At 34.3% G+C, this 25,703-nt stretch overlaps 2 protein-coding genes across 2 annotated transcripts in view; both read left to right on the top strand.

The window, feature by feature from the left end:
- The window catches only part of LOC117110172 (relaxin receptor 1-like), a 45,252-nt gene extending 31,151 nt beyond the window's left edge, over positions 1-14,101 (top strand). The window contains exons 12-18 of the mRNA XM_033252782.1: positions 1,287-1,358; positions 5,621-5,692; positions 9,053-9,282; positions 9,945-10,397; positions 10,610-10,777; positions 11,072-11,248; positions 11,858-14,101. Coding sequence (XP_033108673.1) covers positions 1,287-1,358; positions 5,621-5,692; positions 9,053-9,282; positions 9,945-10,397; positions 10,610-10,777; positions 11,072-11,248; positions 11,858-12,063 — 1,378 coding nt within the window. The 3' untranslated portion in view covers positions 12,064-14,101. The remainder of the gene's footprint in view (positions 1-1,286; positions 1,359-5,620; positions 5,693-9,052; positions 9,283-9,944; positions 10,398-10,609; positions 10,778-11,071; positions 11,249-11,857) is intronic.
- Positions 14,102-18,347: 4,246 nt separating this feature from the next.
- The window catches only part of LOC117110177, a 10,510-nt gene continuing 3,154 nt past the window's right edge, over positions 18,348-25,703 (top strand). Inside the window, exons 1-12 of the mRNA XM_033252788.1 lie at positions 18,348-18,481; positions 20,127-20,323; positions 20,809-21,008; positions 21,189-21,328; positions 22,028-22,170; positions 22,323-22,463; positions 22,584-22,768; positions 22,876-23,083; positions 23,283-23,431; positions 23,766-23,856; positions 24,224-24,647; positions 25,306-25,632. Coding sequence (XP_033108679.1) covers positions 20,144-20,323; positions 20,809-21,008; positions 21,189-21,328; positions 22,028-22,170; positions 22,323-22,463; positions 22,584-22,768; positions 22,876-23,083; positions 23,283-23,431; positions 23,766-23,856; positions 24,224-24,647; positions 25,306-25,553 — 2,109 coding nt within the window. The 5' untranslated portion in view covers positions 18,348-18,481; positions 20,127-20,143 and the 3' untranslated portion in view covers positions 25,554-25,632. The remainder of the gene's footprint in view (positions 18,482-20,126; positions 20,324-20,808; positions 21,009-21,188; positions 21,329-22,027; positions 22,171-22,322; positions 22,464-22,583; positions 22,769-22,875; positions 23,084-23,282; positions 23,432-23,765; positions 23,857-24,223; positions 24,648-25,305; positions 25,633-25,703) is intronic.

Genomic DNA, 25,703 nt, shown 5'->3' with positions numbered 1-25,703 from the left:
AATATATACTTTGTGAATATTGTTTGATCTGTAATATGTTCTTATCGATAGCATATTAAGATAAAGTGTATGCTGCTTGTAAACGTACATAATTAAACTAGAAGATAAGCTGGTGATGATTGCCTACAACATTAATTTAATGAGAAGCTAGAGCAGGCAGCTCTAGAGACCGATGTATAATATGTTGCAGTAAAAAACGAGTGAATGTATACATTTTGAATTCAGTTATGTTGCAAAAAAAATTATTCCAACACAAAAGTAAAGAGTTTTAAAAAACCATGGAAAAAGATAAAAATGAGCAGTTAACCATAAATGGGATACAGATTTTTGAATATTTAAAAACTGAGGGGAAAAGGTCCATTTTCCCCCAAATTTTGAATATTCTAAAATCTGTATCTCGTTCACCGTTCCCAAGTTTTTCGTCAAACAACTTTTTCTATCTTAGAAAACAATCAGTTCTACAACATTATCAAAAAATGTTTTTCCTCCGGAGTCTGACTTTAAATATAACGATATGCTGACTTCATATTCATTCTTCGTTCACATTGTTTATTCCTCTCACTCCCAACTTACCTCTTGCCTAATCTCACCTATATTATATCACTATTCTTGTCTAACATTTCTTTGTTAGTGTCAGCTTCTTCTCACTATTATCTGACTTTTTTTTCTACCAACATTCACTCACCACAAAGGAAGAACAGTATTGTCCGAAAGCCCTGATTCAATTTATAGCTGCTTACTTATGTGTTTTTTTCTTTTTTTTTCATTTTTAGCTTTGTACAATTGTGTAAGTGCAAACAATTTGTGTATATAACGTTCCGCATTATACTTGTGTTCCTTGTTCCTGTGGACGTCCTTAAAGATGTTGCTATTATTGAATAATTGTTCGAGTTTATTTTATGTTAACATAATTATATTATGCCTAATTGTTAATATACTTTATTGGTGAGATTCCGTTTTTAACTTAATCCTATTCTCTCGGTGTGTGCATACAATCAATCTGTCATGTACCTTGATAAACTTTATAACCAAATGTACTAAATTTATATACATACCATTTTGCTGTATTCTGAAATTAATATATTATTTTGAAGTTAATTGCAGAAAACAAACAAGTTAATACCTATAACACTCTATATATCGTGGAGTCTGCACTAGGCCCTTTGTTTGGAATGACTTGTATGTTCACAATAGACTTTGTTAAGAATGTTGTCGTGATCTTAATTCTTATCAGTCATCGTAACTGTACTACTGTACCTAAAACAGTCTTATAATCTGTTTGACAGGTCGTTGAAAAATAATGAAGTGTCGTATGTTCATCCTCTGGCGTTTACATCTCTCATCAACCTTCTCGATTTGTAAGTCATCACTGCATTCTACAGTAATGTGTTTACATGCCATGTTTCGGTTCATTCGTTTCCACCGTGTGGACAATGACCTTTATTTGCACACTAGACCTACACACATACGTCATCTGTCTCTTTTTTATATAAGTTCAGGCTCTATTTTAAATATACAAGTCAGTATTAATTTAAGATATATATACAGTACACGAATTTGCGTAGCGAATTTAATTACTGAAGTCTTAAGTTAGATTTTTAGATATCTCTGAATATTAAATATCGACTGCGAAGTACTTTTTTATTTTCTAAAGGTCTACTGATCAATCTCAGTTAAGAGAGTATAATACATACTCCAAGTATTGAAATGCACGCCATCATGTTGGGATTCAATATTTCGACATTAATTATGTCATCATCAAGTATTCATGATTCTTTATTTCTCATCATAAAGCAATCACAACCTAAATGTATCTTAAAGACCGACAAAAATTAGTAAACAAAAGTATGTAGACAATCTATTAAAAGATAATAGATGTTTCTAAATTTTAGATGAACATATATAGACAGTGTTACATCAACTAAAAACTGTAAAAATATCTCAAACACAGTGCCGGCGGCAGCGTTTGAAATCTGGGCGGGCAAAGGTGAGAGGCAAGGTAAAATGTTAGGGAGAAATAATGTTTCTCCATAGCAGACCGGGGATACAATTACAATTTATAAAATCATATTAACGGGTAACGCTTCTATTTATGTGCCCGTTATTTTTATTTAAATGATCATTATATTTATTGCAAATGTAAAAAAGTTTGATAAATGCATCGTTTTTAATTGACCATTGGCCTTGAAATGACAGACAAAACGATGAGAACCTGCAAATAGTTGTGTTGGCCAATAATGTTCATTTTGCGGCAAAATATGGGAGTAACTCGGGGAATTGGAGAAAATTATCTAGGCGGGGGTGGGGGAATTCTCCCTTGCCCCATAGCGCAGCAACTGATCAACATCTCTTAATTAGAGCTTTTTTTTTCCTATTTTTTTTTATCCATAGCTGCATATTAGTTAGAAAATAACTCTTGGTACTATGAAAACTATCACTATCTTGCGTAAACTAAACATTCCTTACCATGCCTAATATGGTATCTGTAACTGATTTCAATAACAACTTGATATGTTGAATTTTTGAGTACAGTACTTCAACTTGTATTCGTCTACACTTTATCCTGATGATGATGATTTATTATGATGACATAATTAATGTCGAAATATTGAATCCCAACACGATGGCGTGTATTTCAATACTTGGAGTATGTATTATGCTTTCTTATCTGAGATTAATCAGTGGACCTTTCGGTCTACACTTTATCGTCTCTAATAACTAAATATATTGGATCAGTAAAAATGGACCAGTGTGTAACATTTTTATGACTTATGCTGGGCACTCACTGTGCCCAACAGTCATTGGCCGACGCGATTCTATAGAGAACGCATCGCCATGCGCGATGCACGCATCCGTTCAGCCTGCCAAAGGCAATCAGCAAGCGGCGTCGCGTCGTCTACCACTCACAGGGAGCGGAGTTGGATTCGTCCTACGACGGCCGTACGACGCATTGAGTGGCCGGCCTAACAATATGCATGTATGCATATCGTTGAACTTCACCTGATGATGCCCCAAAACTCGTGAATAAAACTATCTATAAAAGTGCTATAGAAAGTGATTCCTTATTATTGGAACTTGTTTCCATATTAGGGCCACCAGGAAATTTATGAAGAAAATACTAAGCATATGAATGTCTGCACTTGCATTAATGTTTGAATATGGTGTATTCTAACTTAAAATTTCACAAATTGCAGAAACCTGGTAACTGTTATTCAACCATTTGATATTGATAAAAGAATGATTAAGGATTGTATTTCAGTTCGCCCTACAATTCGAGACCATATTTGGGATCAGTAGAAATTACGGAGTGGTGTTTTTTTTCTGCGGAGTTTGGTCACCAATTAGAGGGTTAGCTTTCTGTTAAAAGATTGGTCAACTAATCAATCAATCAATCAATCATTTATATAGCGCCAATATCCATAGTGCAAGGCAAAATGTTCAGTGGTGCTCAGAATATGCGAACTAGAAGAGGTGTAATTTCGATCTTTTCTTTAAAATTTGTATATTGTGGAAATAATTTAATGTTCTATAATTCAGGTGCAGCGCTGGAAAATGATAAGCGACCGAAAAAATGGAGTTTCCATTTTGGCACGTTGGAAAAGACGTTTATATGAAAACTTCAAGTTACGAGAATGAGTTTTGTAGTGAATTAGGTCGGAGAGATATGATTAGAGCAAGAATAGGCATGGCGAAGACGGCGTATGAAAAGAATCAATCGCTATTTACTCGTGGTCTTTGTCTTCAATTGAAAAGGAGATTGGTTCGGTTGGTAGTCAGGAGTGCATTGCTATATGTATCAGATACATGGACTTTAAGAAAGGCTGACAGAAAAGGATAGATACATGTGAGATGTGATTGTGGAAAAGATGTGGAATGGACAGGGTTAGTAACAAGGATGTTTTAGAAAGAGTTGTTGAAACACATCTAAATGTAGCAAATCCAATCAAGCAAAAGAAAAAGAGATGGATCGGTCACATATCGCAGCACAACAGTCTTCTGAAGGATGTAATAGAAGGTAGTGTAGAATTAAAAAGACCAAGAGGAGAAGGACACGAATAATCCTGCGTGATGATATCAGGAATGGAAGTTACAAAAAGCTGAAGAGGGATGCAGAGGATCGAGAATACTGTAATAGAACTTCTTTGGGGATATGCCTTTTTGCAGAACACTATTTACTTATTAACCTTTAAAAACTGGTCTCGAACTACAGAGGTATCGGAATTAGAGGGGTCATTATGTCAATGTACTATGAACCATTCCGCCATTTAATCCAGATTCCGAATGTTATTCCATGCTGAACAGTCCGATAAATGCTGAACATATTATAGTTTAGAGATACATTTTCGATTATAATAGGATATGACATAGGTCTACAGCATAGTTTAAAAACATAGTGGTTGATAATGAAAGGTGTGACACAGGAGAGCGGTGCGTCAAAACGTGTGGCTTTGTCAATAATTATCATTTCCATTACTAAACAATATTCCAAAATGACGGTAACAATCTAATCTACCTCATGTTGCCAACTTCTGTAAACCAGGGTGTATTATTATTAATAATAATAATAATAATAATAATAATAATAATAATAATAATAATAATAATAATAGTTCATATTATCTATAGTAGGCCTACAAAGTAATAAGGATGTCTTGATATTGTAACAGAAGAAACACATTTTGAAATATCAGTCACATTGTCAGTGATTGGGAAGATTGTCGAAGGATGTATGTGTAAATATTGCAATAGCACATCTCTTGATGGTAGGCTGTAAAAATCACAATTTTTATTAAGTTGAAGTAAGGGTAATTGAAAAGTATTATCAAAGCATAGCAGAGAGAATCATGATAAATATGTAGTTTTGTGGCAAATCTTTGACTTGCCTGTGTGGTATTAGATTGAATTACGTATCAGTAGGCGACGTCATTATGACCATATATAAGCATATCACACAATATTTTACATAAAACCTCATAGATTGCAGCGATTTGAATGTCGGACTATTGGACCGCTAAGCCCCGCCCCTTGGATATTGTTGCTAAGACGACAGTGTTAAAACATAGGCCTACCCGAAAACGTGTGTTTGTGAGACGCGCGCGTATTCCTAGCGCTGTTCTCATTAGTCAGTTGTTAAGTTTAATTGGCACTCCGGAAAGGTCTATTAGATAGATTTAACAGATAATTTTAACAAACCTTTGTATGCCTAATGAAGATAACTTTTGTCCTATTTGACAGCATTCATGGACGGACATACCCCTTATTTGATACGACTTGAGCTTTGATATACAACAATGCACTGTTAAAACTACGAGAGAGGTTAACAAATATATGCCTAGATATGGTCATTATGACATCACTATATGACCATATATAGGCACATCATGACTTGATAGTGGGAACAGAGCATGTGTGTTAAAATAAATAAAGATAGATTCAGTGTGTATTCAGGTGTGTGTTTCTTTTAGTAAGAAAAACATTCTGCATTATTCCGTTTTTGATTTAAAAATATTCCATCTATATTGAGCATTTACATCTAAATTTATACGATTTCAAATTTCCATTAATTTTTCATTCTTTGTCTTATGTGTAATATACAATTTTGGTTTGTTTTTCTTTGAAGGGATTTATGTGGAAACAAGATCAGCGAGTTGTCACCAATGCAATTCAAAAACTTGACGAAACTCGATCGTTTGTAAGTAAACCATTAAAGCCATAACAGTATCGCGCTTTATATTTTTAATTTGTATTTACTTTGATATATTTATTTTTACAGGGATTGTTAATTTTGTATGTTTTTCTTTCAAAATATGAATGATAACAAATCTCGTCAAATATATTATATAAATATTATAAAAGCAATTGCCGTTTCTACTATTTCTTTCTCCATAGACTCATAGATTATTGGTTTTTATTCAATTTAAGTAGGCCTAGATGTGTAATCAATAGGCCCTGTTTGTAAATTATCAAAATCAAATTAAATCAGGGTCTAATTGGAAAGTAATAACTCATTTTAAAGTTTAAATTTAACTATATTTCAACGGGGGTCAATTGGAAGGTATATCTCTGAGCAAATCTTATATTTTACACACACACACACACACAAGATGTGTATAAGAGACAGGGACAGGGTTAGTAACAAGGATGTTTTAGAAAGAGTTGTTGAAACACATCTAAATGTAGCAAATCCAATCAAGCTGACCTATTTGTGGCAATCTGACCAGGTCAAAAATGGTATGATTGTATTCCTTGACCATATAAAAATAGTTTCAGACATTCGAATTATAATTCCAAGTGGTTTAGAAGCGGAGATATAGATAAACATAGGTTTTATTAGGCGGCCATTTTGAAATCCAAGATGGCCGCCATAATGACCTCGGATATGGTGGTTCCTACCAAAAATTGAATGCTATGACCATAAGGAGCATGTAAAAAAAATTTGGTGCTTTTGTCCGGAACGTCCACATCCATCTGCTAAGCTGCCGGACTATACCTTCGGTATTGTGAAATGAATGCATAGAAATATTATACCTGGACGATATAATTATAGCATGATTTCACTGAGTTGTTAATAGAACATTTTATTTGCATTTGCATTGATATTGTTTTTCATTAATTTAATTTCAAATACAATGAAATGAAATACGATACAAAAAAGGGGCATCGTTAAGTATGTTATACAAAATGGACAAAGAAAAACGTGCATGTGTATGATTAACTAACATGATTAGGCCTAGTAGAGAATTTCTACTAGTGCACTCACGTCACCAAAAGAAATGATTGTAGGAACTATACAAAAATGAATGTAGGCCTATGCATCGTCATCATATTTGCAATTTAACAACATATCGTGTATTGTCAATAGCACAGTCACTGTAAACTTCATAATTATTATCCATGTTGCACGTGATGAAGCTGGTTAATTATGAAGGGTTGGCAATACAGACATATTGCACCAACGTTCTAATCGTCTCATCCAAAAGATTATGCGCTATTAAAACTTGCATTGCCCTCCGGCTGAAACACGTGCAGTAAAGAGCAGAGACATGAATTAAACCGGTACCAGGAGATATCCAGGGTTCAACGCATACACTATGAATACCACCAGTTTAACCGACTGAGCTAAGCTAAATTAATTGTTTTTTCTCATCACATACGATTCTTTAGGGACAATTCTCACTCAGTACTCCATATTTATTACAATACACAAGATTCATTCTTTAATTCATTTATAACAACAAAGAAATAGCATCCGAGTATTGCTTTCCTACGATAGATATTCACATTATTAATGGTTGTTTTGTGTTTTATCTTTCCTATTAACTTGTCCACACCGGTCATTACTCACAACATAATATAACTACAATAATACATTTGAGATAGACGTAGTCTCATTACTAATACTGTACGTGTTCTCATCAACGCCCGCTCAGCATTCAGATGAGTTCATGCGCGGAATCCCAAGCGACGTACACAACAAGGTGATCTCCGTACCTTTGTTTAAATGAAAATTAAGAAGCGTCTGTAGCAATGTAAAACCCACCTAACGCAATGCCGCTGCCTTTCAGCTGTTCTCAAACATGAGTTATCTGGTGGCAGCGGGCTTTTCATACTGGTTTCCACCAAAAGCTATTTTTCGCGTCTGCCACCATGAACTGTGCAATGAACCTTCCCATGTTTATCCCAAGCGTGGTACTGACATTTTGTAATCTAAAGAAATTATTTAATTTATTTATGTTAGTGAAACTAAAATACTCCAATATTTAATTACCTTGAATGCTTTTTTTTTTCATGATTGATGAATCATTATTGTCGAAGTTGGCAAAGCGCCTGAAACTCTGTTAAATCAGGAGAAAACTAATTAATTTGTACGTGCCTGTCACTGCATTATGTTTTATTTTAATTAATAAATTTAGGTGCTGAATGCGTGTCTGTTTTGGATTAATGAGAGAGAGAGTGGGGTGGGGGTGGAGTGATATAATAGTATTTAATATTAAATTTACAGGTTGATAGATAAGGGTCTTGCTTTTACACCCTTCAAGGATTGGTTAACCCGAAAGTAGCCTCATCTCTTTTACACTAGCATCTATTATAATTATTACATTATACCTGAAAGCCCTTTCTTTAATCATTTCATTTTTATCCATTATGCATTTCTGATGGAGTTCCAGGCTACTGAAGCATTTGAATCTGAGACCTAGCAATTGATGCGTATTCTTGCATTTTGAGTTTCTGCTAACTTTTATTTAGATAACATCTAATAAATCCTAATGTTTTTCTGCTTGATTGCCATAGTGTGTAGGGTTCCCAACTTAGATATTTATGAATTTGGATACCAAGACATACGTCTTTGTAACAGTAGGCCAAATTAACATCTCCCTTTCCATTATAATCGTTTATTATCGAGTTTTGTTTTTGGTTTACTCTTAAACATTAATTCACATTAAAATGGCATCTTCCAATTTCAAGACCATTGCTCTAGTATAAGGTGGAATACGCATCTTAATGGGAATCAATAGTTTTGTACAATACATTTATTGTAGATGACCTAATGTTAATTTTATAATAATAATAATAACTTTATTCATTCCACCACCTATGGTACAATGCCTAAAACAAGAAGGCAATGCGTTTAAGCAGGTCCGGTAGCTAACTTAAATTATTGCCTTAAATAAACATCAAACGGATACAAACAGATATGACATGGAGAGGATTATTCGAGGAGCTGAGCGTTTTTGTTATTATAACTACTTGTTGACTTTTTGTTTGTCAACCACTTAGATATCCATGTGTAAGTATTATATTTTTATGCCATAAATTCTATTTTACGCAATAGTGTTTGATGTGCAACCTAAATCCGCACAAAAATTCAGAATGAGAAAAAATGAGAAGGAGCTAAACAGAGAAAGGAAGAGCGTTCCCATGGTGAATATTAATTTCAGATTAAACTCATCCGTGTTATGAAAAGTAAGACGTGAGGAAAGTAATTTTAAGATATTATATCGAAAAGCGATCTCTTAAAAAAATATTCTTTACCAATTTTATTTTTTTACAGATATTTTTCATCCTTTCAATACTGTTCGTATGCGCCGCATGTCCGAAATTGTAACCCGAAGACGGACGGAATTTCTTCCATATATAACTTGTTGGAGAGCACGGTTCTTCGTGTGTCCGTTTGGACAATTGCCACGATGACTTTCATCGGTAACTTTGGCGTCTTCATTAGCCGTCTGCTGATGAAAGCAGAGCATAGAGTCTATTCATTGTTCATTATGAACCTTTGTGGTAAGTAGTAGCGATTGTGAAGGGAACACAGACTCATGTTGTGGGTTCTCTTTTTCTTGTTTTAAATAAGAAACCGTTGCAGAAAAAAAAGATTGATTTTAGGAAATCCATGTTGCTTCTTCGTGTGCACACGAAACGAAATAAGGATTTGAGGGTCTATTCATAAAAGACCTGACCGACTGAGTGGACTGAATGCCTAAGAAACTGACTGACTCTTGGCTGAATTGTCAGATTGAGAACTGATTGACGATGAACTGGCTTGTCTGTTTGTCTAGCATACCGACTGACTGACTGATTGACTCTTGTCAAGCTATCTGTCGTTATGTGTCTCTCTGTCTTTCTGACTCGACTAACCAACCCCAACCGAGTTATTTATTTATTTATTTGTATGTTAATTGAGTGATTGGTTGGTTGGTTCATTGTATTAATAGTAGAAGTGAGGATAATGATGATGATGTTGATGATGATGATGATTAAGCACGTTAGAGCCTAATTTCGTTTTTTATGTAAATGACACTATAATATTTGGTAAATAATTACACAAAACAAAATACCGCTTTGACTTATCGGTAACTATAGTCAACTATAATAGTTATAGAATATATTCAATTATCAGGTACCGATATACTACAATTTAAATATTGCTCTTGTTATTCTTCCAGCCGCTGATTTTCTTATGTCAATTTACTTGTTCACAATTGCCGCACAAGATTACAGGTTCCGTGATGTATACAACCAAAATGCGCGTCAATGGGTCGAGAGTACGGGTTGCAAGATGTCTGGTTTTCTAGCAATGGTTTCAAGTGAGGTGTCTGTACTTCTTCTAGCGCTCATCTCAGTGGAACGCTTCCTGTGCATCGTTTTCCCGTATGAATTTCACCGCCTGAAGGTAAAAGAGGCCGCAGTGATCATCTCAAGTATATGGGCCGTTGGCATATTGATCGCCTGGATTCCTTTGCTGGCTGAGGGATATTTTGGAAACTTCTACGGCACCAACGGGGTTTGTTTTCCGCTGCATATTCACGGTCCTCGAATAAAAGGCTGGGAATATTCAGTGGCTATTTTCCTTGGAATGAACCTCCTGGCACTTATATTAATCATCGTTTCATACATTGGTGAGATATTTTTCATTGTAAACAGAGTTTAGGCTCGAATGACAATAATGATAACGACGTATTCCTTTTCCGTTATCGTTTTCGTAAGGTTTGCGAAATCTCCTAAATATCTTAAACTAACACATTAACTTTATAAAACATGTGCGTATGTTGCATTTTGATTCGTTTTAAATACTGAAAATCTTGATAAATATTAATCTTACATTTTCTAGGTATGTTCATTAGCATTCGTACTACGCGAAAGGCGGCCGTACAGATAGGGTACAAAGGCGATATGACTTATGCCCGCCGCTTCTTTTTCATAGTTCTCACTGACTCATTGTGCTGGATACCTATTATAATACTAAAAGTAATATCACTTTGCAATATTCCTATAGGAGGTAGGTAGAATCAGTTATGTATAAAGCCCTATCCAGACTATAAATTTTATTTGACAAATCATGTGACATGCCTAAATATGGTCATGATGACATCACACAATGACCATATATTGTCACATCAGCACTATATATGGGCATACAACAGTTTTTTGTTTTTTTTTTCAAATAACATTTGATAATCTAGACAGAGCTTTAGATTAATTTCGAATTAAACACACGTCTGTAAATGGGCCTAAAATTATGAATGTCCTTATCATATCACGTGTCTTGATTTGATATTAATTCTCTTAATAGACAACCTATATGCCTGGATTGTTATATTCGTTCTGCCATTAAACAGCGCCCTCAATCCAATATTGTATACGCTATCGACCACCACTTTCTCACAATGGTTTTTGAAGCTGTTGAAGATCCATAAACAAGTGTCACACAATTATGTAACGTACAGTCCGCAACGAACTGCACGTAGAAGTAAGTAGGCCTGATTAAATAACTTATTTATGTAATGTCACAATGTAGCATAAAATGAGGATGGTGGGTGCTGATGGGGGGGGGGGGGGTGTGGTGGTGGTGGTGATGATGACGATGACGATGATGGGTAGTGGTCATGACCGTGATGATGATTAGACTGATGATGATAATAATAATGGTGGCGATGATGACGATGATGATAATGGCGATGACGTGGATAATGACGATGATGATGATTAAGACGATGGTGGTGATGATCGATGCAGATAAGATGATGATGAATGCAACAACAATGAGATTTTTATGTTTGATTAATATTTGATTAACAATGTTGATTATGACGGTGATGATGATAATGATGCAGATGAGATTATTATTATTATTATTATTATTATTATTATTATTATTATTATTATTAATATTATTATTATTATTATGGTGATGAAGAGGAAGATAACGATAATGATGAGGAAAACAACAACAATGTGTGTTATACGTACATTATTACAATTATGTTATCTGGTTATACAAGTTTCTGTTGGTTTACCGGTATTAGATATCTTAAGTCACTTGAAAATCCACCTGTTAATTGTTTCTGTTTTATTTCAGAATCAGGCATTGCCGAGGAGAATGGTAGTACGGACGGGATGATGTCTTACGCAAACAGACCTTCTTTGCAGACTAACTGTAGTGACTTGTTATCCACTGCTATTTCAGAGGATGCCGCCGAAGATGTACGCAATAATACACAATACAAGGCACAGCATAGCGATAATGAACAGCCCGCCTCAACCTATTTCGTTACATGTGTTTGAAAGGTTCTGGAAAGTTGTCTCTTCTTCATCTTTTTTGGTTTCTTTTTATTCAATTGGCCATCTGTTGAAAGTGCGTAGAGACCTAGTATTATAAGCTATACAAGTTTACAACCATTACCGGAGTTACAAAAATGGACCAGTCAAACTTTACCACTAGGCAATTAGGAGAGATCCATGAATACAACAACAAAGGGGCATGGCTTCATGGCTTGGCGCGGAACAGTCCATATAGCGAATCAATATAGCTCTGGAAACAAATAAACACTGAGACACCTAAACGAGTGCTGATACTTTTGAACATTTAGAGTTATTAATAATAATAATACATGTAGTCAATATTGTTGTAAATACGCTATTGCGCCATATTTATATCCCGCATATATTGACACGAACTACATTTCTGCAAATTATGTGCATTCCAACAGAGGAGGAATGGTGTAAACAGGCGTTAGTTTAAAGACATGTTAATATTTGTTGATATGATTTGACTTTCAATGTGGGCATTTGCAGAGACTACGAAATGGCTACTTGACTTCTAAGAATCAAGAAAGTAAAAATTTCTGTATTGCAAAAAGATTTTACATTATGTTTGCTTATGTAATTTTACTTCAAATGCTCATATACAATGTGATATTGAAATATATATTATCATTAAAGGTTGATGCTACGAAATACAGTAGCTCTTTGACATTTAAGAAACAAATATAAACGCTGCCAACAGCCGGCTAAACAACATCATTTATTCACCGGAAACATATACACAATGAAATTGTCAAAGCACTCGTTAGAGTTAATGACTCAATCATAACTCTACGCTTTATTGCAATAACAATGATAAAATATATTGTATATCAGAATCAAGTAACATACGATATATATATAAATATATATATATATATATATATATATAAGACTATTTAAAATATGTAAAAATATGTCTTGCGACTTCGCATCGCATACGTAAAAATTAGATATTTTTGTACGTAAATTGAAAGCTAATGCAAGAGCAGAGTTTAATAGAATTTTTGTCAATATGATGCGGTAAGGTATGATACGATATGATGATGTATGATATGGTATGATATAATAAGAAATGAAATAATGTCCTATGATATGAAAGGATATGATATGATATTTTGATATATATATGATACGGTATATGATGTAATATGATTAGAGCAGCTTAGATCAGTCGGCTGAACTGGTGGTAGCCACTGTGTACGCGCTGAACTATCATGGAGATCTCTTGGTCCTTGCTTTAATTTCCATTGCTTCCCTTGCATATTAGCTGGAGGACTTAAATGCTTGAAATGCAAGTTATGATAGCACACCGTCATTCGGATGAGACGTTTAAGCTGTCCCTTGTGCATTAATAGCCCATGTGCTGTACAGTCTTCTGAAAATACAGGGGATCAATCACCACCAAAAGGACCCTAGGCCTGGAAATACGTGTTCTTCACACACGGCACCATAGAGTGCAGCTTTGATGTTGGAGAAGAATGTTATACCGGATTTGTATAGAATACGAATAGGGCTTTGAAATTCAAATGGCGAACACTTATGAAATTGTGAAACAAAGGTATATTCCATATATTTTTTTCTGACTATAAGACAGCAAGATATACCGGAAAATGTTACAAATATGTACAGGAAATGAGTATTGTAAAAGATTTATATATGAGGCGTATGCGTATAAAGCCTAGAGCATACGAACGGTAGTTTTCATCTAAGACATTGTCTCAGTTTGCTTTTTATCTAGGATGAAAATTCCAATTTGAAAAACACGTGTTTCTTTATACTATATATAAAAATGTATATATCAGATATAAACAAATATATATAGTATGATTATATATAAAAATTATATATAAATTGTATATATGTACATACTTTAAAAACGCTTAAAATGTATATACTATGTTCGGTATTACGCACGACGGTTTATCTTTTATCACAGATATATATTTATATAATTAGTGATAAGTAGCGCGCTATCAGTGAAGTGGTAGAAAAAAGAATTGTCGTCTGATGGTGATGTGTTGACGCATCGAAACATGTCATTTTATCCCCTGTCTCTTATACACATCTTAATTTTTTTGAGTAAATCAGCAATTAAGTAAATCAGTGACACTGACCACCGACAGCTAATAATAAACTGGCTTTCCTTTTATTTATTATATACGATGCAATAGTAATAATTTATATAATGCAATACACTAGTAAGTATTTATTGATGTCGTAAATTTACGTGCGATAAATATTTTTTTTTTGTTGTATTTTTGTATTATGGTTTTGTATCTATTTTATTATGTTGTAGTTTTCATGTATCAATTAAATTAAAGTTGAATACTGATAAAACTGATTATTATTTTTTTTTTCTCAAAGTGATTTATACTCTTGCAGCTCTCACTTAAAGTATTCATCAATTTTCATGAAAGGAGTAAACTTTAGTTTCCTTATAAACGACTAATTAAAAACCTGATTCCCATTAAGTAGCTTTAAGCGACGCTGATTGGTGTACTTAGTGTAACGATTGTTGTATCGTCAAAATAGCGACTTTAATGAAACATGCCATTTAATTTAAGCTACCATCAGAGAGAGTTCTATTCGGAGTTTTATGTTCTCTCGGACGTATGCTGGTGTTCTGTAGAACCTTAATCAATTTTTTTTTAAATAAACAAAGTGTGTTTACTAAAGTTGGTGATATATTTGAATTAAAGATTATAAGAATACCAATAATAAAATAAAAAAAAAAAAATAATAATAATAATAATAATAATAGTTGAGAAACTTAACGTCAGTCTTAGCTTTTCTTAATTATTTGTGAAAAAATGTCTAGTCTTCTGCATTCTTGTTTACAAACATCACTGTTGTGCAAATCATAATTGATGGAATCAAACGATCGACAAGAAACCAAAAGCAAAACAAATTTAAGAGCAATAAAACAAGACTTAATTAAAGTCACAGACATGTTTTTTTCTGTATCACACAGTTATCATCAGTGATCAAAATAAAACATAAAAAAGAACCAACACTACTTATGTACTATACGCAACGGTAGATTGAAATGCAGGTTGGCTTGAAATGTTTGACTCAACTCGTACCAAAAGTTACAACGTAGCAGATTATTCCATTACATGCATAGAGTAATGTTGTAATGCTGTACTTGTTTGTTGAGTGATGGTTCAGTCCATTTAATATGAAGCGCCTCTTTAATTTTAAGTTAGAAACTGCTTTTGTCCTGATCAAGGATTTTAAAGTTTTTTCTGTTAGAATTAGATTTGCACATAGGATTGCTGTTGACATGTTTGAGTATATTTAAATTTTTATCTGATACCAGGAGTTCCCTGAGACGTTTCCCAAATGTAGGTGGCATTACAGCACACACAATTCAATTTTATGTTGGATCTTAGGTCACTTTGTATCTTGTCTATGTTGTTTTTTCTACTTTGCCTGTATTCAATACAAGGTTTACAAGTATTATTTTTGTTATATTTTGTCGTCAATTTAGTTATTTTGTCCTTATTTATCTTAAAAATATGCCTAGGCCCTATGAATGGGAGTTTAAAATAAAATTCGTTCTCAAATGTTCGTTTGTTGCCGCCTTTTATGAAATGTTAGTGTTGACATAATTGTTTGGTACTCTAATCTATTAATTTCATTCAACAACAGCATTTTTTAATTTAAAATGTCCTTAAGATTTAGAATGTCTTTATGCATACCAGTTCTAAGCATTGATGATTTTGTAGATTATGTCTAGTAGTATCGACCTTAATCAATCTGAGTTTGTAACTGATCGGACAGAATCTCAGGAACACTATAATTAATCCAAATGTTTTCTGTACGTGGACTTTTAATTGTCCATTGTTTAGTCTTCGAATTAGTATTAGAATTTGTGTCAAAATGTATCATCAAACGTATCTGGTGTAAAATTCTACTTTAGGACAGTCATCTTTATTTAGTCATGGGTTTTCATTATGTCTCATGAATAAATTGGCGGGAACTGGTGCTAGTGGAGATCTCATGATCACTCCATCATTACATTCATGATTTGCACATAAACATTGATGCTTGTAAACAAGATTGCCACCCAATTCTACCTAATAGATCTGATAAATATCAGTTTCGGTAACATCATCATTCATGATACCGTCACCAAACCTGATTCGGGCATTCTGATCAGATGACTCACCAGTATAGAAGTGTATTAGCATTTTACTTGTCACCGAAACTGATCACTTAGGTAGAATCGGCTGAGATTGCAAATGACTGATGGAACAACTTCAAAAACAATTCAGAAAAAAAAAAAAGCTGAAGCAGACGTTAATTTTCTCAACAATTGTAAAATCTTCAGTATATTTCCTAAATTTAACAATAAAAATAATAACAATAACAATATAACCAATAATAAAATAAATAAAATTATAAAACAATAACGATAGCAATAACAATAATTATTATGATTAGTATAATAACAGTAATGATAATGATGATGGTAACGATAATGATAAGGAGGAAGTTGATAATAATGATGATGATCATCATTATGTATATTATGATGATGATAGTGACGACAATGAGGATTGATCATAAGAATGATTATGATGAAGTTTGAAATTGAAACATTATAAATAGAAAAACAGCCGAATTTCCATATGAATATGATATGTTTAGTTTTCAGAATGCGTTATGAATTACATAGAAAAGGTAGTATATGGTATACTTTCCTATTTGGAAATCAAGTTGGTATTTGATATTTTTTTTAACTGAATAGTAGACCTATTCAAGCAAAGTTGACTGTCAAACGGGGGTGGCGCTAGCGGCGGGGAGAGCTGACTCCCCTTCCGAGAAAAACCATAATTTCGTTGGGGAGAAAACAAAAATGGTATGTATTCTCTATACGTTAGTTGACTTTAAAGTCGATTATATAAGCATTTGAAACCCCTAAATGGTCACCATTTCAGGACCAATTTCAAAGAATTTTAAGCGACGCCCGAACACGCCCACTTTGCTTATGTCGGGGAAATCGTCCTCTCTTCTGTCGGAAACATCGGACCGCTGTTAGGCAAATCCGCCATCCCTGTCAACGGTACTTCCCCATTAATTGATACATTTATAGATTACCAATTTCAGAGCCGGGGCTGCCCCCACCCCTACATGGCGGTGGACTAAGTGGGTTAAAATTCTAAAAAGGATCATGATCGTTGGAATAGGAATTTAGTTCAGCATTCTCAATTTTTTCACCCCAACTAGCCAGCCCGACACCAGTCTACATCCCTGACTACAACACATTTTCAGGATCATGTAGGCCTAGGCCTAGTCCCGGTTAGTTTATGTTTGTGAAAAAAATATAAAATAACACCAACATTATATTTTAATAGTTCAACATTGATTTTAAATACGCCAATTGAAAAAAAAAATTACAATTTACTGTTTACACGATTATGTAACCAGTTGTCATGCTTTTCGATCCCTATATTTCATTATCGTATCAGTCGATTATTAAATCTAACAAATATTTACATTACAACTCTTTTGTAGTTTAGCTATTCTTTTATTTCTTATATTATTGGAGGCGAAAATACTGGATGCGATGACTATGTGCAATGGCAGTTACTCCGGCACTGCATGGTCCACGTGAGAGTCGGCTCTGGGGGCTCTTTCCTTGTTTTTTGCGCTGCCACGTGCCATCGCCGCATTCGGTTGATTTCGGCCTCTCGCGGCTGATTTTGCTGGACGTGATGGGTTGTCTCCGCATATTTTAAGGTCAAACAATTTCATTTATTAAGTCTTGTCCAGACTATCAAATTTTCTTTGACAAAAAACTGTTGTACCCCCATATATAGTCATGATGTACCGTACCTATTTATGGTCATGATGTGAAGTCACCATGACCATATTTAGGCATGTCACATGTTTTTGTCAAATGAATTTGTATAGTCGGGACAGGGGAGTTAGGGGTAGCGAAGGGGCGCCCCCCGACTAAAGAAGATTTCCGAATCACAAGAAAATATGCACGGTTCTCGCTTTGTAATTATTTCACAAAACTGGCTATATCATTCGATCAAAAATCTTATATATAAGTGTTATCCTTTGGAATTTTGACCATCGTGACTAAACAATGAACAAAAGGTAAAATCTTCCAAAAGGATATTGATTACTATAGTACAAAAAAGAGCTTTATTAACAACCACTTAAACATGGCAAAGAGAGCAAATTAGTGGAAGGCGGCTACGTCATAAGACGGAATATTATAATATACCAACAGGTGGTATCCTAATCAACAGAGGCGTACGATTAATTTGCATAACTACCTGCATATAAAACGTTTGTGGCAACTGTTGAGTTTCGCACTGGTCAGTTAACTTGCCGGACCGCCATTTTTAGGATTGTTGCTGGATTTAATCAAACAAATCAGGTAATTTTAAAACTTCCTTTTAGCTAGCAAGAAGCACAAGCAAATCACACATGTTCTTGGTGACCAAGTAGGTCACAATTTGTGACAAACGAATTGGTTTTTTTCCCCAAATACTCAAATCATAAATAGATTACCACAGGCTTGACAATACACCACGGTGTATTTTGACAGGAATATAACAAGAGACACTCGTACATTCTAATTAGTCCCTTTGATGCAATTCTTCGCTACCAATTTCTTCTAGTCGGCGTACCTTGTTAAGTTTATATTTTCATCCCTAAACCTTTGAGAAAGTTACTGATTGTTAATTGTTCATATAGTTCATATGAAGGGAAAGAATACTTATAATCGGGCGACTAAGCGGATTCCGTGCCTTAAGCCTTGTTTTCATAAAAATCGCAACTTGGCAAGTTAATAACCACAAAAACTATTCGAAGGTTTTTAACTGATGCAGCTGCCATCTATGCCTTAATTACATCTCGGCTGGACTATTGCAATGTTACTTTATGGTCATCTCAAAGGTATACAAGGAAGCTGCAACTTCTCTTGCTCTTGAATACGGCTGCACGTCTCGTGTCCGGAGTTTCTAGATTTGAGCATACAACACCCACTCTTCGTCGCCTGCACTGGTTACCTGTTAAGCAACGCATCTCCATTTAAATTGTTACTTTTCACATATAAATCATCAAATAATATATCGCCCTCATACATATCCATCCTGATTAAACTTCGCTCCATAAGTTCTAGAGTTCTCAGATCCACATCAAAATTATTCGTCCCTCCATGTCGTACATAAACGTTGCTGCTCCCAAGTTGAGGAATAGCTTACCCTCCTTACCTTCTGTTGAGATCTTTAAGAATCGTCTTAAGACTCATCTTATTCGTTTCTTTAATTTGCACATTTTATTTGCTTCCCAAATCCCATTTCACCGGCCATTCATTATTAATCTTGTGCAACTTTCCGCGAACAAGCAATTTTGGACAAATTGTGATAAATTGAAAGTTATTTATTTATAGTTAGATTTAAGGTATGTGCAAGTTATTGAAACTGTTTTTATTATTACTATTGTTGCTGCTGTTGCTGCTGTTGCTGCTGTTGCTGCTGTTGCTGCTGTTGCTGCTGTTGCTGCTGCTGCTGCTGCTGCTGTTGCTGCTGCTGTTGCTGTTGCTGTTGCGGTTTTATTTTATTATTATTTTATTATTATTATTATTTTATTATTATTTTATTATTATTTTATTATTATTATTTTATTATTATTTTATTATTTATTTTATTATATACTTTAAATATTAACGTGTAAAAATGTAAGAAATGTTTGTCTAACATCAAATTAATGATCTTGAAACAATAAATAAAATAATAATCTATTAATCATTTAAAATTATAACATAATTTTAATAATTTTCTCAATTTTCTTTTTTTTTGTATTCTGCAATTTTAATGTAGTTCTCCTATTTAGTTTAATGTTGTTGATGTTATTGATGTACGTTATTACGTAATTCGTAATTCAGTCTTTTGGCTGCCATGTTTTGTTCATGAATTTTATAATTTTTTAAATAAAATACCATTATATATTATAATGTAATTTAATTTGATCAAGATTGAAAGTTTTCAAAGTTGATTTACATTTTATTTTTCGAACAGCTGTTAATCTGGTCAGTATGGGTTTGTTGCTCGTGCTGTTAATTGCAGTTAGTATGTGCACACAAGAAGCTGAATGCGCGTTTGGCGACCCAATTGATGATAAAGTTGAAGATGTCCGATTTCGTAAAGTTGGACGTGCGTATGTAGATACTTTCAACATCGAAGACAACACAGTGGATCTTTCGATTGTAACCGAGGTATTTGGTGGTTTGAGATTATGCCTGTACTAGTATTACGGTTAAAGCAAGATTGGTGTATGATTCATTTTTAACGAAATCAAAATCAGATCAGTTTTTAGCATTTTGGAAATTTTTATAAACATTGGCTACAAAATGTATTAACCAATATTGAATAATTCTGTAAAAAAAAATTTCTACATTACTTACTTACAATACCCCAAATGTCTCTGACGCTCAAAGCATGATTTTCATTTTCTTCTGTATACATTAATGCAGCTTGGACTTTACAATAAATAAAATGTTGGTATTTGGTAATAGCAAAAAATACAGCTCTACTATTTCTGATTTGTTATTCCCAATACATTTCGCAATACATACGGTACATTTGTCTAATATGGCTCGTTTAACTTGTAAAATTTAAAAATATTAAGAATTTTGATTATACAAGTAAAATCAAATTTCTTGAGACATTGTTATACACAAATAATTGTATTATTTAACAGGATACGATCGGAGTTGATGAAATATGGGTGGTTGATTTTGAGCCGTATGATATTATTCCAAACTCGAATGTAATCGACAGTAATACCGGTGACGTCATTCCAGAAAATAGCGGCGAATGTTCGAACATTCTGAACGGGGGCACGTTTATACAAGATACATTCAGCAACGGAATTCTCTTCAATGACGACAATAATATCACGTAAGACAGATGCTAATGTTAACTGCCCTACCAATCTCCATTAAGGAATACTATGTTACAATGTAACGACACATCTAACATGGGTTTAACAACATTTTACAATTGTCGTTGTTCATAATTGATAAAAAAAAATTGTATTTGTAATTTTGTGATGTTTAAATACTCTTTCGATTTTTACAGTCCTATTCAATACACAGAAGCAGACTTGAAAACTTTGCCCAAGAAACTCTTCATGAGTTACTCCAGAGGAGGATTTGTCGATGTAGTAGACGTCTACAATGAAAACGTGACCAGACGAGAATATCAATTTGGATTTTCAGGTAACGCGTTGGCGAAAGCCAGCAAAGAACTATCGGGGATTGGTTGGTAAAAATCGCGTCACCAGTCAGATCGGTTGCTAGCAAGCTGTAGTCCTAACCATAACATGGTAGGGGTTTTAAATTCAACCAGTACCAGTTGTAGATTTCAACTATAATGTAGGACTGACCGTACGTCAATATTTCGATAGTTTTTCCTTCCAGATAACTTCCAGATTAAAGCAGGCATATTGTGCGGAATTCACTCGGTCTGTTTACTTGTTTCTCTTTGACAGCAAAACAAATAGAGTAGATTTAATTGGTAATATGAAATGCGGTACATTGCGTTTTAACCTAGTGAAGTAACGGTAACCAAAGAAGTTGAGAAACTACAGGAAACAAACGAACCAGACCGGTGCCTTTATTATTACTATATAGCGCGGACGGGGTAAAATTGCTCTCCGTGTACCCACAATACCTTTTAAACAGATGTTCAACTATATTGGGAAGCTGCTCTACCTTCTGCTATTTATTATCTTTGCGGTAACTTAATTTTGTACGATCAGTAGCAACTCCACACCGTAGGCCTGATGAGACTTGATGTTAGTTAGCATCTTGTGTGCATTTTTGGTCTTGTGCAGGGATTTTTCACTTGCTAAAACAAATAAGCTTTCATAAATCAGTATTTTGATTGATAATGTTAAATAAATATGGTTATTTCAGGGGATTTTGAGTTTTTCTTCAACTGTACAAACCGTCTTGGCAATAGTATTTGGAGTTACGATGGCTCGCAGAGGCTTATTGAATTCAAAGCAACAGTTTACTTTACGAATGTTAGACCGGTTGTAAATACTGATGGAACAAAGGTAGGTCGTAAGCCTACAACTGTGATTTCAGAAAATGGTGAAAAAGCAAAGTTCACCTAATATGTACTATATTTTAAAAAGCTCGTTGAATGTTTGTACTGTATACTATTTATTCTTGGTTTAACTTTGTTTTCCTTTTGTTTCTTCCAAAGGGCATGTCTTACGTATCTTCTAGTGCCAATTTGTATTACCGTATCTATCGAATCGCAATGGTTAACTTCATCCTCAGTTCGCAGCCTTTAGTTAAACCATCTATTGATTTCGTGATTATATCGCCGTATGTACCAGTAGAGGCAAGTTTACACACTACACTATATTTTCTTTTTTACATTTTATATTTTTCATATTTGATAATTCCTAAAGTGAAATGTCATTTAAATTTAGTGTTTCTGTTACCAACTGTTTAAAAATAGGGTCAAATGCCTGTCGCAAATGCTGCAAAGTTGGAAATACGCTTCCGAACCACAATCGAGTCCCCAACAGGGGAGCTGCTCATTTTTGAAGCAGATAGTATTGAATACGAGCCAGAAGACAACAATAACACGTTGAATGAAGACTTCGAAATTGCGTATCCTAGTGGTCCACAGCCATGCGATAAGTAAGTGGTATAGGCCCCATTGTTAAACCTAAATTTGTATTTATAAAAGTTAACATATTGATATTGATATAAATAAATAATTGTACGCTATTTTTAATGTTCTTCAGTGTTGGTACCTGTGAGCAGCTCTGGAATTTTGAGCTGGTTTTAGATGTTAAAGAAAAGGTTGTTGAAAACAACGAGCCAATTGACGCAACAGGAATATTCAGGTTTAAATTCAAGAAACATCAATGTTCGGATGCCACTACTTCGCCAACTGGCTGTGTCGATCTAAATGAACCGGTTTTGACTATTAGCATGGAAGTTACCATTCAGGTAAGGCTGAAAGTACAGCACATTGTGCAGGAACGTTAGCATGCGTTATTGTTATATAATACGTAAATATTGTCTTACAAAAAACCCCATCAAACTGTACGACGTTACTATACGCTATTACAACGTGTAAATTTGTAAATTATTGTTAGCTGGATTGTGTTGCTCCAAACAACTAACCACTTCAAAACTTCCTTGTCAGACCGTAGTTACCGTGGTAGATTCAGAAACTGACAAACCAAGACTTGTGATAGTCAGCCTCACTGGCTTCCAGAATGACAACCTGAGACTAACCAATGGAGGAGATGTACGTGGTGTAAATCATAGAGAGAGAGTTAAGTATAAAATCAGGTACGTTAAAGACTTCCAGATGCCTAATCTTTTATAAGGAACGGCGCGCTATTGGAAAGAAGCACCCAATGGCTACCAGTGGTGGATCCAGGAATTCGAAATAGTTGACCAAGGAGGGAATTTCACAGATGGATCTAGGCAACTTCAGCCCCACCATAGTTGGAAATGAGGCAAGACAATTGTTAACTAGTGACTGAAATGGTACTCTTTTCTCTTTCTAATATTGAAAAATGTAGGGGTCCTCCCCCACCTTGAACCCGCCACTGGCTACCATCAGTTCAGTAACTATGCTGTGTATTGATTATTACTGACATTGTTTAACTTATGTCCCCAGTTACACACCCGAATTCCTGTACAGCAAGTATGGACTTCGTCTCACTTTGTTTATGGTTTGCAAGGGCGTGTCTTTCGCTGATGAACCAGAAGTAAGACCATATCATCATCATATTTTGACATCACATAACATGTAACAGTTTTGTCAAAGGAAATTGGTAGTTTGGAATAACCACCGCCTATGTGAGCATAAATACAATCACTATAAATCCCTTGAAACATTCAGAAGTATTTGATAATACAGTAGTACAATAAACATTCATGATTAAAACCAATAATAACTACAATACGAAAAAAAAAAAATGTTACGATACATTTTTTAAAACAGTACTAAAGGAAAATACTAATTATAGATATTATATTAAATGCTTGCGGTACCCCACGTATATAGTTCTGAAAAGAACTACTTTTGTTTTTGAATAGAAAATTATTGCTTTTGTGCTTCTGTACTTATTTTAGGGTTGTTTAGCAGCCAACGTTGAGGATCGCTATATTGCATATTATCACGATGATTTCGAGTTTAGTTACTTATCAAATGTCAGTACGACAGTGAGTTACAATACTAATTCGCTGTCTGACGATCCATGGAGTCCATACGGTGACAACAGCACCCAACAGGAGCTCAGATTCAATGGGCCGGACCCAACCAATGAAGATATATATCGTATGGACTTCATCAACACTGCATTATCAATGGAACGAGAGTATTACGTCATCACAACAGTTTTCAAACTTGTACCAAAAGAGAATACTAGGAGGAGGAGAGGTTTATTGGACGGAGAGTTTGGAGGTGAAACGACGCTTATACTGAATGCTGTTCCAGCAAAACTAGATCACCATATTAAAACCCGCTCAATTGAAGATTCAATAGATGACCCAGCAGGTAAGAAAATTTTTTCAGATTTAAGGGTCTAGACAAACAATTATGAAAATCCAAATTTTAAAATTTGTTTTTAATCTATTTGTCCCATTTATCAAACTTTATAAATGGATATGCAATATACATATTTGAAATTCTAACTAAATTATTCTGCTGTTACTTTAGTATTACAGTAGTTTTAATTATTTCAAATTCCTAAAGCATAATAACCCACATTAGATTTTTACACTAGTTGATCCAGTTAGGAAGGAGCTACCTAGTCCTTATTGCAAACCTTGGTTCATAAATTAAGCACTTACCCTCTTGCAAAATTTAAATGGACCGGTTAATTTATTTTAATAACGTACAAGCAAAACACGTCAAAAACCACAATTCGTTGGGCGAAACAAACAAAAATTAGTTTTTACATATTAGACTCTAATATCGACTATTTTTCGTCAATTTAGCCCCTTTGATCATTTTTGACTCATTTAGGGAGACGGTTACACGCCCTCTTTGTTCTCGTCAGGGACATCATCCTCATCCTCACTCCCCCCCCCACCCCCTGTAAACTCATAAATATAAAAATTAGGCAGTTTAGATATGGAATTGAATCTTTCTACTTTCTTAGTATTTAAAATTACATGCAGTACTGCGTTTGCTTTACTTTGGATTTTTCCAGACATGAATGTACCATTTGAGTTTACTGGTTGTCCTGCAAATACACATTTCATTCTTGATGAACTTGAGTGCGAGTGTACGGAACAGCACCAGCAATACAGCGACTCGACGTTCCAATGTGAAAACACTTACTGGGTGGATGACATACTAGATGAAACTGAAGATACTACTGCAGCAGCATCATGCACATTTGTTCAAATATTAAGTCTAATATTACCCTATGTACTTTCTGTAATTATAATCGTGTAATTGAATTTGTAAAAATCAAATGTATTACTATACATTATACAGATTTGACATACAATGATTGTCACAAAAATATATAAACATTTATTTAGATGTGTATAAGAGACAGGATTGGAGATGGTCGATTCCATTTTCTTATGTGTACATGACTAC

Source organism: Anneissia japonica, unplaced genomic scaffold, assembly GCF_011630105.1.
Source record: "Anneissia japonica isolate Jap-2015-1 unplaced genomic scaffold, ASM1163010v1 scaffold6537_len306802_cov134, whole genome shotgun sequence".
In the NCBI taxonomy this organism is placed as follows: Eukaryota; Metazoa; Echinodermata; class Crinoidea; order Comatulida; family Comatulidae; genus Anneissia; species Anneissia japonica.
This window is presented reverse-complemented; position numbering and strand designations above follow the sequence as displayed.